At 38.2% G+C, this 15,115-nt stretch overlaps 3 protein-coding genes across 3 annotated transcripts; 2 read left to right on the plus strand and 1 right to left on the minus strand.

Moving 5' to 3' along the window:
- Positions 1 to 1,408: 1,408 nt before the first annotated feature.
- Positions 1,409 to 4,131, plus strand: LOC145239152 (uncharacterized). The gene is made up of 4 exons (XM_080102436.1): positions 1,409 to 1,498; positions 1,800 to 2,004; positions 2,435 to 2,620; positions 2,968 to 4,131. The coding sequence occupies exons 1-4, from the start codon at positions 1,409 to 1,411 to the stop codon at positions 3,906 to 3,908; spliced, it is 1,422 nt and encodes a 473-aa protein (XP_079958562.1). The 3' UTR covers positions 3,909 to 4,131.
- A 70-nt stretch (positions 4,132 to 4,201) lies between these two features.
- LOC145239153 (uncharacterized) lies at positions 4,202 to 12,221 on the plus strand. Its single transcript, XM_080102437.1, has 6 exons — positions 4,202 to 6,346; positions 7,182 to 7,328; positions 9,883 to 10,001; positions 10,575 to 10,694; positions 11,397 to 11,509; positions 11,869 to 12,221. The coding sequence occupies exons 1-6, from the start codon at positions 5,724 to 5,726 to the stop codon at positions 11,941 to 11,943; spliced, it is 1,197 nt and encodes a 398-aa protein (XP_079958563.1). The 5' UTR covers positions 4,202 to 5,723; the 3' UTR covers positions 11,944 to 12,221.
- On the minus strand, positions 12,160 to 14,899 carry LOC145239154 (histone PARylation factor 1-like). Its single transcript, XM_080102438.1, has 6 exons — positions 14,566 to 14,899; positions 14,072 to 14,360; positions 13,748 to 13,844; positions 13,537 to 13,678; positions 13,068 to 13,239; positions 12,160 to 12,644 (listed from the first exon to the last, which is right to left on the minus strand). Exons 1-6 carry the CDS (start codon positions 14,756 to 14,758, stop codon positions 12,518 to 12,520), a joined length of 1,020 nt encoding a protein of 339 aa, XP_079958564.1. The 5' UTR covers positions 14,759 to 14,899; the 3' UTR covers positions 12,160 to 12,517.
- Between the last annotated feature and the right edge of the window lie 216 nt (positions 14,900 to 15,115).

The raw sequence follows: 15,115 nt of genomic DNA on the forward strand, positions 1-15,115 counted from the left end.
TCGTAACGGCAACGGGATAGAAAAGAGTAAGCTCCGGGCTACAACATGGTATCCAGCTGGTTAAAAGCCCCCCTCCGGAACAGTTTCAAAATTGAGGTTGTTTACGGCTAATTTATTCACATTGGAAAAATTAAACAGATGTTTGAAAATTTAAAAAAGGTCTCTCGCGTAAAGCGTTCTGCTGTAAAAATGCGCAAAGGGTGTGTCGTAACGGCAACGGGATAGAAAAGAGTAAGCTCTGGGCTACAACATGGTATCCAGCTGGTTAAAAGCCCCCCTCCGGAACAGTTTCAAAATTGAGGTTGTTTACGGCTAATTTATTCGCATTGGAAAAATTAAACAGATGTTTGAAAATTTAAAAAAGGTCTCTCGCGTAAAGCGTTCTGCTGTAAAAATGCGCAAAGGGTGTGTCGTAACGGCAACGGGATAGAAAAGCGTAAGCTCCGGGCTACAACATGGTATCCAGCTGGTTGAAAGCCCCCCTCCGGAACAGTTTCAAAATTAGGGTTGTTTAGGGCCATTATATTCGCATTGGAAAAATTAAACAGATGTTTGAAAAATTAAAAAAGGTCTCTCGCGTAAAGCGTTCTGCTGTAAAAATGCGCAAAGGGTGTGTCGTAACGGCAACGGGATAGAAAAGAGTAAGCTCTGGGCTACAACATGGTATCCAGCTGGTTAAAAGACCCCTCCGGAACAGTTTCAAAATTGAGGTTGTTTACGGCTAATTTATTCGCATTGGAAAAATTAAACAGATGTTTGAAAAATTGAAAAAGGTCTCTCGCGTAAAGCGTTCTGCTGTAAAAATGCGCAAAGGGTGTCTCGTAACGGCAACGGGATAGAAAAGAGTAAGCTCCGGGCTACAACATGGTATCCAGCTGGTTAAAAGCCCCCCTCCGAAACAGTTTCAAAATTGAGGTTGTTTACGGCTAATTTATTCGCATTGGAAAAATTAAACAGATGTTTGAAAAATTGAAAAAGGTCTCTCGCGTAAAGCGTTCTGCTGTAAAAATGCGCAAAGGGTGTGTCGTAACGGCAACGGGATAGAAAAGAGTGAGCTCTGGGCTACAACATGGTATCCAGCTGGTTAAAAGCCCCCCTCCGGAACAGTTTCAAAATTGAGGTTTTTCACGGCTAATTTTTGTGTGTTTTGACACTGAGAGCTATGATTTCTATTATGACAATAAAATTCGGAAAAATGTCACAATGGACGCACAAGATTTTGCATGGTTCTATTTTATTTGAGTATTTATATTCTTTGACGCGTGATCACATTAAAATATCATTATCATGTCATTTTTCCATTGATTTTTTCGTTTTTTAATTGTGTTTTACATTAATGTTTCATTTGATATGGTACCTGAAATTTTGTGGTAAAATTTTTGTGTTTAGGGGAAATTATTCTGCCAGAATGACACTGGTTTTCTGCACACGTTTGCAAAAGCTGAGCAGAAGAACGTTGTTATTAATTCCGTTTGTGACTTTTTTGTGTCATTGCAAGGTAAGCAATTGATTAAATTATGTTACAGTACTATCAGTTGTGCTACTGCTTCAATACATAAAAACAACAAAGAAAAGAATTTACTGACCATACAAGAAAAAGTAGTGTCACTATCACTAACGCAATGTGGCTTTTAAAATCGTTTTTGTTGCGTGTAATGGTTTTGCCAGGTATTTTTTGCAAACTTTTCTTTGTAGATACGATGTAAAGGTATCTATTTTCAGTTTTTAAATACTTTTTTTTAAATAGTATTAGGCTTTTTAACTTACCAAATAGACTTCATTAAGTTTTGTTTTTGTAGATGTCCCGATGTTGTGTGCCAGGGTGTTACAACATGGAATGCCCATACAAATTTCCAAGGGAAGATCCGCTCAAAGATTTGTGGGTTGAAGCAATTAAAGAGCACCATACAACATGCAGAGATCGCACTTGGAGACCCCAAAACAAATCTGTAATATGCCCTGAACACTTTACTGATGAAGACTTTGTAAAATGTACTTTAAATGGTGGGTTAATTATGAGATATCATAAAAATACCTCTGACCACCATCCAGTCTGCACAGTTTGGCGCTTGCATGCAGAATTTTTCCACCAAAGGCATTTCATTGCCTACCTTGACCTTTGTCGCTTGCTTTGTGCATGCTGAAATTGGTCTTGCACATGGACCTAAGGGTCCTGTAAGCACACATGTAGGACATGTTGGTCCTGCACACCCAAGACCTCACCGGGAACTGCCATGTTCTGCAGACTGGAGCAGTTTCATATGATATCATATGGTGTTTACTACCACAGTTTTCAAAGCTTGTAAAGTAATAATTTTGACTGGGTGCTTAAACTAGATTTTGACTGATATTTGGAGATACTTCTGTTACTACTTTTTTTACTGATTGACTTTTAGCTGCAATAAATTGAACTGCCATATATTTGCTTTGTTAGGAACTGAAGTTCGTACTATGAAGTTAAGACCAGATGTAGTACCCAGCCTTCGACTAACATGCTCAACATACAGGCGGAAGCTTCCCTATAAAAAGGGCCAGCGGGCCGTAAACTACAATCCTCTATTTGACGAGAACACCATTATCCTTCCTCCCAGGAGCGGGGAACCATTTATACTGGAATCAGGCAAAAACCTTTTTTTACATTTTAATCTCCCATGTTTTTAGTGAATGCAAACACTAGCTAACCAATTGTCACAAATCGTTTTTTGCAATTTATTTTTGCTTGTGTAAGTCTGTTAATATTCACCAAAATGCTAAGTCCTTTCCAGTTTGTACTGTATTTTTGTGGTGGTGTGCGATTTTAAAAACAAACTGTTTGCATAAGGCGTTCTGTAATAGCAGCGATTTTCCACATGATTCAAGTTTGGGAAACTGATGTTTTTGCCATATATGTCTTTAATGTGAGTTTTTGCTACAAACTGAAGGTGTGCACAAAGTTTTAATACAGGTATTTTTTTAAATTTAACCCAGATGACAACCCGGTTATAATGAACACACAGCTAAAACTTGAAGTCAACACCCTTACCGAGGAATACCAAACCTTCAAGAATGAATATTCAATCGCTTACATGGACAAAGAGAACATCGAGAATGATGACATCATGACTCATGATCTCACAGGCCTGTCAAGCTATCGTGTGTTCGAATATGTCACAAGTAACGCCAAGCCTTTCTTGCAACAAGACTTCGAAACAAAAATGAAGCCAGAAACGCAAGCAGTTATGACGCTTAACAAGTTGTGGTTAAACGTACCAGATCGTATTCTCTCCATTATTTACTCTATATCCATTGATGAGATTCGATCTATTTACACATCTTGGGTCAAAGCTTTGGGCGCAGCTCTAGCCTTGGACCAAACACAAAAAACTGAAGGTCTGAAGACAAAAGTTCAGCAACAGGACCCAGAAACTTCCAGCTGCTACTATGTGGGGTATGTTACAGTTTTGAAAACTGCACCTAATACTGTTAGAGAATCTCGTACATGCTGGTTAAAGAACCTTCAAACCCAAGACGAGTTTATAAGCGAGCATTCAGTCTGTGTTTTGGCTGCAAACGGACTAGTTGTCTTTTTGTCGCCTCTAGTGGCAGAAGATGTACCGTTAATGCCAATCCTGAGGGAATCTCGCATTTTAATGGACTTGCTTACTGACAACGATAAAGTCTACCTTATGCCAACAGAAAGGGTCGTGCTGAAAAAGGATATAGAGCTAGGTGTTGTATTAGATATAGACGAAGAAAAGCATTTGGATCCAGACGACCAATCGCGTGCATTTTGCGAACAACTTCTTAAAGCTGCAAGCTCATACAAGATATTAACAGACGGTCGGTTCTCGTGCACAGACGAGTTTCGAAATCAGATTGTACAGGTTTGCGCTCTAGCGCCATCTATCCGGTTCTGGAGTCTGGACTAGTATTTCCGTTCTTTGTATAATGTGACTAATAAAAATGCAATGCCAAGTAAGTAAGTTAACAGCACCGCCGATAAGGTACAACACACGAATATCTGACGAGGCTTTACTAGGTGTGCAGTATTCAACCGAACAAAGCCCTCATGGTCCTATTAAACGTCGTGTATTGTTTAACAATTGTGGTTTTCTGGTGAAATCGGATAATAAACCTAAAGTTGTTTTTCAACGTGTTTTGCAAACGAGATGCTTTTCTCCAATAAGTGTATTGTCCCAGCAATACCAACGCCTTCGATGTAAGGCGAAAAATACGGACTTTGGAACAACAAGCACTTCTTCGTCATGACTCTGTTATTCCCAGACAAGCGCCCCTGCTGGATTAGGTTTTGTTTCACGGGTTTCGAACCCAGGAGGCTCACGTTTTTTTATCTTATTAGTCGAGTGGTCCGGCGCGTATACTGGATTAGGTTGGGTTTACATTAGTGATGCACCGAACCCGCCTAAAAAGGTTCGGGCCGAAACCGAATATTCGGCCGAATCAGGCCGAACCTAAAATCCCCGTTTTGTGGATGGTTTCGACTGAACCTTGTGTTATTGATGCGAGTGAACTCAATTTTGACAAACTAAAATCACTTTCACAATGGGTAAACTTTGCTAAACATCTAATACTTTGCAGACAACGTGGCTGGTATTTCATAGATACAACAAAAAGTTAATTAATGATGTTTCGTATGGGCGTAAATGAAATTTTAAGGCCTAAATTCCATGCAATAAAAAAGTTCGGTTTCGGCCGAATTTTCAAAAAAGTTCGTGCCGAAACCGAATTTCGGCCGTGCTTGCTGTGAAACAAAACAGGCAAACAGCAAGCACCCCTAAGCATCCTTTCTCATTTCAATCACGTTCCTATCTTGAAAGAAACTTCTTTTCGCGTGTGGGGTCCACTAATGAGGGGGTAAATATTTCCAAAGCACCCAACACACAACGTAGGGGTGTAACTTACCAGCAACACAGGTGCTTAGTGGTCGCCACGAGGCAGGTTCTTATCACCCCACGCGAGTTTAGCAGACGTACGCGAGAGCACTGCTGACAGGCGGTCGCTTTTCATTGCTATCGTATAACTCGGGCGGGCGTTTTAACAAACAAAGACCCGTCGACGCGGCGTGAGGCATTTCGTTTGCGCTGCGGGAGGCGGCTTATGTGAGTATTGTGCGTCAGCAGCTCCCCCACAGAGCTATCACTCGTAAGGAAAGCTTCGTGGTGGTTGCGCCTCGTGTTGTTGTCAGCCGTGTGCTGCTATATGGCTGATCGAACTTTGATTTCAGAATTCATAAATGCTGCTTAGGTGCTGTGTGGAGTTCGTTAGGTACAAAGTTGCGATTAACCTGTAGCATATGACCTAAAAGTCGAAATGTAAGTTACAAAAATGGCGAAGTTCATAAGACACACTAATTAGTGGATTTAATGATTCAATTAGGTTTGAGATTTAGGAATTCACTTTCCACATCTTCTAAATTAGGTAAAAAGTTCAGTGAGAAAATGAAATTTGAGTTAGCTGGAAATGTAGTTGCGACAAACCATGGCAAAGTTTGTAAACAAAGAAAACAATTTGGAACCAAGTGAAAAGTTGTTTATTTTCCAATTTTGAACAATCTTTTGGCCAGCTCTTCTCGTAAGTTTTGGCATCGTTTGAACGCAAAAATCTTGACCAAAAACCTATACTACTCGTATTGAATTGTTTCAAGTCAAAATAAAAGTTTTTACATTCCACATAAGTTATAGCCTAGTACTGCGTTGTGAGTTCATTCACACGAATTTGCGATTATGGACGTTTGCCAAGTGATGGATTTATCCACAAAAGGGCAAGTGGCTGTCGTGTTTTTGCCTGTAACAAGAACTGAGGCAGCATCGTCCAAACAGGTTGCAGCAACTTCGTCTAAAACTGCCCCAGGTCGTACTTTGAATTGTGGTACGCAGACTGACTCTGTCATAACAACTTGCCATTGCGGGACTTCGACGTCAACCGATGTAGTTCAGAATAAGCGAGAGAAAAGCAGCCAAAAGTACAACGCTCATAACCTTACGGACGCCCAAACGGTGACAACAAACAGAAAGAGGTTATCACCCTTTCCAGGCCAAAGCGACGAGAAACGCAGAAATTTAGAAGTAAAGCAAAAAGACGAACCTTTGTGTCTTGTGAATCCTCCAAGAAATATTGTGAAGATTTTACCTATGAAGAGAATGAAACAGGAATATCAGTTTCCAGCGCCGACGGCGGGTTGGCCAGGATTTTATTCACCACCTGTTGTCCCCCAAAATGTCCTCCCAATACCGGGCCTTGTCGGCGCTGACCCAAGGACGTTAAACCACGTGACAAAGACCGAGCCGATGTCGACTTTTTCTGCAGGCAAAGGATCAACGGATTTGCATCAGAATTTAGTTTGTAGGTGAGTTAAGAAATATGTTAGTGAAGTTCGTTGCAGTATTTAACCCAACTTTAAATGGCTTTCCACGAATTAAGTGGATTTTTGTAAAAACGAAAAACATAAACAACCAATCATGACTTCACATCGCGCCAAGGGTAAATTTTGATGAAGTAGAAACCCAACTGGAGTTACCTTTCCATGAATTAGGTATTCTTGAAAGCACGACGTTTCGTAAGACAACCAAATTTGACCTTATGTTATTCTTACAACTTAACTTACTGCACAACAAGTGTTTCTTTGCTTAACATAAGTCAACGCGCAGCCTAAATGGACTTGTTTTAAATTTCACACCTTCGATTAGAATTCATTTGCTTTGTGTAAGTGTTATATTTTCACCTAAAGTTAATTTGACATCAAATGCTACGTTTGAAATGCATCGGGAGGGTTAAAAGTGTAAATAGAAGCAACGACCAAAAATTGAAATGCTGAATATTTGTGTTGAAGAAAGTAGTGACTATGCATGTGTTTCGAAAATTTGCAAAAGTAAAAGGTGTGAAAGCATCTGGTAAAAGCTTACGTAACTATTTCGATTTAGAATGTTTATAGCTACCGTTTTCGAAGGGCGCAAATTTCAAAAGGTCATTCGCACACATAAGCTGTGTATTTCCTAAAAGTCATATTCCGCATGTGTCATGCTGACGTCAATGTGACAAACACATCCCCACCTAAATCGTATTTGCTGAGCGATTGAGAACCACCCGTAACCGGACGTGGCAAGTTTAACACCTTGCTTCAGCCTGCAGGGGGGTGGATGTGGTAAAAACAGCAGGAGTAAAAACACGTGTTCAATTTCCAGATGGTTCCGATGTGGTGCCGGATTCAACTGCCAAGACGACCTCGTGACCCACGTCAACAGCTGCCATATTGATGCCAACAAACACAGCTCGGCTTATGTGTGCATGTGGGATTCCTGTCCCCGCTTGGGGCGCACTTTTAACGCGAGGTTAGCACTGTATAGATTGCAGTTTAGTGTTCAAGCCCAAGCCCTCTTAGCACTACCTTAAACCGAATATTTTATATAAAACCGGATTGGGTTAGTCCGGACATTTTTTTGGTCCACTGGTAACCAAGGTTAACTGTATGTCTAAATTCAGGCCCCAAGGTAAGCGTACTGCATGAAACTGCGTAAAATCACCCCTATCTCGGTCGCATTTGTTTCATGAGCAAAAAGGCTTGAGCGGCATTGCTCCAACCCAGTGGTTCCCGATTGGTTGAACTATATTGAAGTCACCTACTTCCTAAGTCGAAACAATCGCATTGAAAATGATTCAACGGACAGCGCGACGGCGGACTCATTGTGAGCATAACGCAAAATTAATCATACAAACAAATTGAATGACAGACAACCTAATACAAATATCAACGAAATGTGATATTGCACTAAACAAAATGATATCCACCAAGCACGCATGCATTTGTGCAAAGAGTTAAAACGTGGCAACGAAAGCCCGAATCAGGCCGTTGTTTTGACAATTTATGACGTTGAACTCTACTTAAATTCGTCTGGAAAGGCCCAGCCCGAATTACAACTTTGAGTAAATGAATAAAGTAGTTCTGTGTAGGGCGGGGTTGGCGACGTACGGCGCGGGGTATTTGTCAGGCGCAAATGTCAAACGAATTGTAAATTTCATACGCTGCGTGGGATTTAACGATCCAAGGGCCGGTTCAAAAAACCTTGCTGGAGGGGGAAAAATACTTCATTTAAGTTTTTGGTCGGGTTTCCGCCGAAGATTGAAACTTGTTTTACGGGGCTTCATACATTCTGCATGGGTTTAAGTAGGGGTGAACCTTAAAAGAGTTTAAGTATGTTAGTAAAGAAAATAAAAAGATCACGTCGACAATCTTAACCTTAAACCCAAATACCAGGCTATTTAACATCCAAAAACGTCTATTTTTTACGTTTTTTTTCAAGTGTGATGTTAGCAGTTACCAACACATTTATACAATAACACATCAACACTAAGTCACAAGTTTTAGTCAACATAGCTTATATTAATTGCATTTATTGGTAAAACATAGTGTTTTCGATGAAACAGTGTTAAGGGTCCCCAATTGGAATAAAATTCTACACAATTAGTAAACCAAATGTTTTTCTCTGTACTTGGTTGTTTAGGGATAGTGCGTATGGCTTTATGACACGATTATGTAGGTTTTAACCAACATACTAGAACTGCGTTTCTTGGTAAAACATAGTGTTTTCGATAAAAATGTGGCAAGAGTCCCAAATTGGAATAAAATACTCCATAACGCGTAAATGAAATGCCTTTCTCTGTACTGGTTGTTTAGGGATAGTGCGTATGGCTTTATGACACGATTATGTAGGTTTTAACCAACATACTAGAACTGCGTTTCTTGGTAAAACATAGTGTTTTCGATAAAAATGTGGCAAGGGTCCCAAATTGGAATAAAATACTCCATAACGAGTAAATGAAATGCCTTCTCTGTACTGGTTGTTTAGGGATAGTGCGTATGGCGATATCTAACACGGTTATGTTGGGCGTTGCGGGCGATGTATCAAAGGTCATAGCGCACTAATGGAAGTTTATAACGAAGCTGTGTCAATAATGTCGGACTGGTAACCAAGGCAACGTGCACAACAATCTAACAACACGTTAGTTTAGTTCAAGGCGACTTACACCAGCAGTATAACGTCAACTTGACATACGTTTTTTTTTATATTGCAAAAACAACTACAACAAAACAATTTTTTTCTTGTTTTTTATACCAGTTAAACTTTATTAACTATTTAGCTATTAAACCTTAAATCTTCCAGTTAGGAAAAAACATTTTGTTTTGGCCCAACTGAAAGTTTATGTTTTGCCCAAAGTAATTAATAGAATCGCATCCAAATGTGCTCAACAGTTTGCGGGTTCGAACCCCGACATTGCGTTATTTCTTTTTTTCCTTCGCGAAATCTTTACTTTACTTTGTTCCAACCGGATAGGCTAAAAAGAACGTCAGTTTTACAAATCTTAGCTTTAATAAGCTTTAAAACAAAACTAAACGAAATAGGGCAATTGCCAGTTTTCGTTTATACTGTGGTTAAAAAAGTGTTTAAATGCGTCAACCCATCTTTGCCAGAAACACTAGACACCTCAGCAAAATTAGGACCCACATTCTAATGACAACAAGTCGGCCATCTTAAAAAAAATGACAAACACAAGTCGGTATTATTTTCGCCACCAAAAACGTAAACAAAAAAACACGAAGGTACTTCAAGTCATAACGAATGGTATCCTATTGATTACAACCTAGTGATGCGTGAAAAAACGACAGCTAAACAGGACTTTGAATATTTGAATAAGGAACTGATGATGCCACATAGGCGAAATATATATTCCTTCATTTAAAACCGACTGATTCTGTTTAAACCAAGGATTTACAGTCTTTCGGTTTTACTGTACTAAACAGGACTTGATATGTTTGCATTGGGTTAAGAGAACAACTGTTGAAATAACGCGAGATGTGAACCGTCAACCCGCTGTTTTTCACTTCAGATACAAGATGCAAATCCACATGAGAATTCACACTTGCGAGAAACCACACGCTTGCGATAAATGCGGAAAGAAATTCTCACGTTTGGAAAACCTAAAAATCCACCACAGATCTCACACAGGTAAGTCACCTTTGTGTTCAACAATTATTTATGTTTTGTACCTCTCTATCTTTTGTTAAAAAGGTTTGGTACGGGTAAAGTACACATATATTTTCTACTCCCTAAATACAAAAAGGTTAGCGCGAAATTGGAAATAGCAACCACCATTCTACAAATCCAAAAGGTTGAATGACAATAAAACGCCATATAACTTCTGCTCTATATCTCAAGGTCTACTTGTTCATTAAATAAAGATCTTTTTATAGTTTAGGGATAACCTTACATCCCGTTTAACTGCATATGTTCGATAAAAACAAGGTCAGCCCGAGATTCGAACCCACAACCAACAATATCACGAATCCAAAAGGTTGCACTGACCCATGACATTTATAACAGCCATTGTATATTTCTCATTTCAAACCTATGCTTGTTAAATTTTGGAAAATCATTTTACTGATAAAATTGTATGTGAACATGGTAATGACATTTTCAAGGTTGGACAAGGTTTGACTTTTGCTACTAACTGTTTTGAGTGACAATGAAAGTGTAACATTTACTCTTCGCTAGTTTAATACACAGTTCTTTGCTTTTCAGGTGAACGCCCGTTCGTTTGTTCTTTCGAAGGTTGCAGTAAAAAGTTTAGTAATTCAAGCGATCGGTTTAAACACCAACGAACACATTTGATCAGGAAACCGTACGCCTGTAAAATGCCAGGTAAGCCATACACCTGTAAATCTTTGTGCACATAAATCCAACACAGTGGTTCTTAACCTGTGGTATGTATGCCCTAAAAGTGACATGAAACGGGGGTGGAGCCCGAGTGACTTAGTCATTTTGCCAAGGAATGAATTTGCAGATTTCGCTTTATCTATGTTCGTGGACACGTTTAACGGCCCTATGTTACGATTTTTATTTACGACACGTATTCCTATGTATTTTCAAAGTAATAGCCATAGATTTTCTTAAACAAGAAGGCACACAAGGCCCCTGTGGACGGTTAGGGCATTTACAGTTGGGGTGAGGGATCGTAATGACCACAACATTATAATTCGATCTTAGATATGCTTTTGCGCTGATATTCTAATATGTGTTGGGTTGGTACTAAATACCGTATGTTAACGTTCGTAAGAATATTGTCCCCAAAAGGGTACCCAAGATTTAAATGTAATGATATCGTAGTTACAAATCCTCACCCTGACCCTAACAGTCCTAAAAGTCAGAATTTTTATGGTGGGAGCCACTGATATATTTTGTTTCTTTTGATTGTAACAATAGAATATAGATCGAAGAACATTAAATATTGAAAGGACGTAAGAATAAAAAATCTACACCTCCCAACTTTATGAAGACATTAACAGAATTGTATTGTTTACCTCAGTTAAAACTGTTCAATCACAAAAGTCTCGTATGTTTTAGGTTGTGAGAAAAGTTATACAGATCCAAGCTCGCTGCGGAAACACGTAAAATCAAACGGACACAACGTGAAAGATTTGTTGCTCAAGTCAGCCCTTCATGCTTCACATTGTCAGGTAAAACCGACAAAAACAATGAATTGAAACTTGATTGGTCCCAAAACGTCTACATCACATGTCTATTCAGCTAACATAACACATCAGTATGGATGCAAACAATGTTGTCCCACCTCTACTGATTAAATTACACTGTATCCTTCGATAGTATGTTGAATACTTGATATGGCACAATGTTGAGATATTTGTTTGCACTTATGTCATCACATAAACATTGGGAATAGATGAGTCCTAATCAGGGTTAAAAGATATGGGAATGACAAAAAAAAAAGAATTTAATTGAGAAGTTCGGTCTACAGCAGAAGGAAGAAACCACTTTATTGGGTTGTGAATCAATGGTATTCTGTATTTTTTTTCAGTCAGAGCTTGCGTGCGCACAACACAATGGAAGTTTCGAAGCACAGACAACTTGGCAAACAGACAAAAAGCTGTGAAACCGTTTTCCCCAGGATTGCAGTTGATATAAGGCTCAACCTCGAATCTGCAACCTGGTCATGTCTCTTACTAATACTGCCCTGATAAGTTTCAACTGTTTGCTACCAGTTTTAAACATGTACCAATTGTGATTAAAGATAACCCATTTTCGGGTTACAAACCAAGACATGCTGTGTTAAAAAGTAAAAAGAAATGTATCTTTGTTTGCCCTCTAACAGTGTTTCCCATTATTTTATTGTGGGGTTTTACAATTCGCAATACATTCACTCCAAACTTATTTCTTGTCTTTGCAACTGGATTAAAATATTTTGATGACATAAGTTGTAAGCAGTGGTGGGATTCAGCCAGTTCTATAGAACTGTCTCACGAAATGTTATGAGATCAGCGAACCGGTTAGCATTACTGTTTACCGTCAATGAACTTTTTGTAACAGAACCGGCTGAAAAATATGACTTTTGTGGTAGAACCGACTGACAAAAAATCCCACCACCGGTTGTAAGTCAGAACATCATTAGTAACATCTGAAAGAAACAAAGGGATAGTCCAGTATCAGAAACATGCACCTGCCCAAGTTTATGCTCTTTCCACATCCTTCTCTCTTCTGTCAGCCAAATGTTTATCACAAATTTTTGCATATAGATCTCGCTTCAAAAGCTGGTAGCCAACAGTCAGAAGTAGAATTGACATCTTGTGGAAATACCTGGATTTAAAACAGGATGTGAATTTGTAATAATGTTGCGCACAGACAATAATTAGTGTTAGGACGTAGGTCAGTAAACAATCTTTTCTGACATTAAAGCTTTCATTTCACAGAAAAATGTAATGACATTAAAAATTTTTAACACCCTCCAAACTACCGGTATGTGTATGACACAAATGTGTTCAAAAAGTTTTTAACATTGCAACAGCAAATAAACAAAAGCATGAAAAATATATTATGCGTGCTGCTTAAAAAAACAGTGTACATAGACACAGCATCATAAGGTCAATTTTCTAAGTATATTATGCATCTAACCGGGTTATACAATAGACTGGATGAATTGCTGAACAAATTGTTACAGTTGAAATTTACAATCCTTTTGCAATTAAGTGTGTTATGATTATGTGTAAAATAACATATTACTTGGATCCATGACAGAAGAGGTCAATTCCAAGCTCCAATCCCATTCCATAATCACATTCATCATTTGCAAACTGAATAAAGTTAACTGTCTCCTGAATCGGGTCAAATGCAGCGATCCGATCTTGGTCATTTTTTGCATTTACGATTTTCTGCAGTAGTCTCTTTAATTGTGCTGCAAACATTCTAATGATTAAATAGGGAATTTTCGCAATGAGTGTGCCAAACTTTGTTTAAAGACAAAACTGCCAAAAAGGTCCTTACTAATGCACAATAAATAAAACAGGCACTTTAAACAGCATTTTACATCAAAGGTAGCCCTGTTCCAAAGATACTAACAATGCAGTTATACAAGAAACTTTTACATTTTAGATGGTTATTAAAATGTTCTCTGAATATTTCAATTGCTATTTTTTGTGAATTACTTGTTAAACAAAGTAACGAGTCCAGTACAAAACCTGAAGCTTTATACCATCTGTATGGTGTAATGGCCTGTATCCAATTCCATCTTTACTGAGTGGTACAACAATTCCAAGTCCATGAAAGCTTTGAGTAACAACTTTCTTTTTCCTTTCATTTACTTTATTGCTTGTGGTAGTTAAATCCAAATTGGACTAAAAACAATACAAAAAAACAACAACATTATGTTAGAGTTAAGTAGTGATGAAAGCAATTATACTCACCTCTTTAGCAAAGTCCTGTAGATTTTGTAAAAATGTTGTCAGTTTCTTCTTTTTTGACTGGGTTTTAATGGTTTTTATTACTTCTTTAGTATGGGTACTGTGCAAAAAGAAAACAAAAAATGTCAAAGGAACGCTACAATTTCATGTGAATGCTTACATAAACAATATATCTACAAATGTATCACATAGTTTGTAAATGCCTTTCATTGTGATTTTAAAATGTCCAAAAAGTATTTTACCTAGATTAAGAAAATCTAAGAAACATCAACATAAATAATAGAGTCTAGTACCAACATTTTTACTTTTGCTAATAGCTACACAAACCTAATAGCAGCAAATAAATTGTCTCCAAGCAGAGTTAGCTTTGCATCTTTGCCAGTGTTTGATGCCACGACCAATGAATCTAAATCAGAAGGGTCATCCCTGAAGTAGCCAATGTGGAACAAGTTGTTGCTTTCAGTGGATGCAAAAGCTGTTAAAAACTCGGGGACATCATAAAAATATCTCCACTGCATGTGGTAAAATGTTGGGTCACTGGAAGTGGTTTTCGATTCCTTGTCTGACAAAGGAAGAAAGGGCCCAACACACTTCAGTTTAAGAAGAGTAAGAGCATCTAGGAACAGAAAACAAATGGGCATGTTTGAACCATATTATTTTGAATTAATATGGTTGGTGACACAATTTATCAATTTTTGGTTAAAAGTCTAAAAAATAGTAAACTTGGACAGTTTTTTTTTTCAATATTATGTTGACTTAAAAAAGAGGTTTAAGACTACATAAGGGTTAAATAAAAATTGAACCGTAGGTAAATACAATACCTTTATTGGAATCGTCTTTTGAAAAAAACTGTTGCATCAAAAACAGGTCATCGGACATTGGCATTCCATACAACTTCTCGACATGATCTTTAAAAGGATGTGAATGCAATTTTGCCCTTTTAGCTTGATCTTCTTTGTTTGACGCTGCATTTTTAGCAGTAGATCCACTTTTTGTCTTACGTTTTGGTGGCATAATTAAATTTGCAGTTTTACTCGCTTAGTGAACTTGGAAAAAATTCCCCTCCGGTGCTTTTAAAAACACCCGCCAAAATTAATTTACCAGACCAGTGCTGTAGAACTATTAACACTGTTTGTTGCTTGTGTTTCGACATGTTTATAAGTTGCTCTTAGATTTAGTTTAATCATGAAATGAAATTCTATGAGAAGTTGCATACCGTCGTCAATATGATTGCTCTAAAGCAGTGGTAGTTAACCTTTTCTGTGCTCGTTTGTGAAATTTCCTCATACTCCTTGTCTAATGTGACTAACAGAACAAACAAACATTATGTGAAGTGTGAAGTAAATTTGTGACCTTTTACACAGTTAGTGG

This window comes from Phallusia mammillata, chromosome 7 (genome assembly GCF_965637545.1).
Source record: "Phallusia mammillata chromosome 7, kaPhaMamm4.hap1.1, whole genome shotgun sequence".
NCBI classification, from domain to species: domain Eukaryota; kingdom Metazoa; phylum Chordata; class Ascidiacea; order Phlebobranchia; family Ascidiidae; genus Phallusia; species Phallusia mammillata.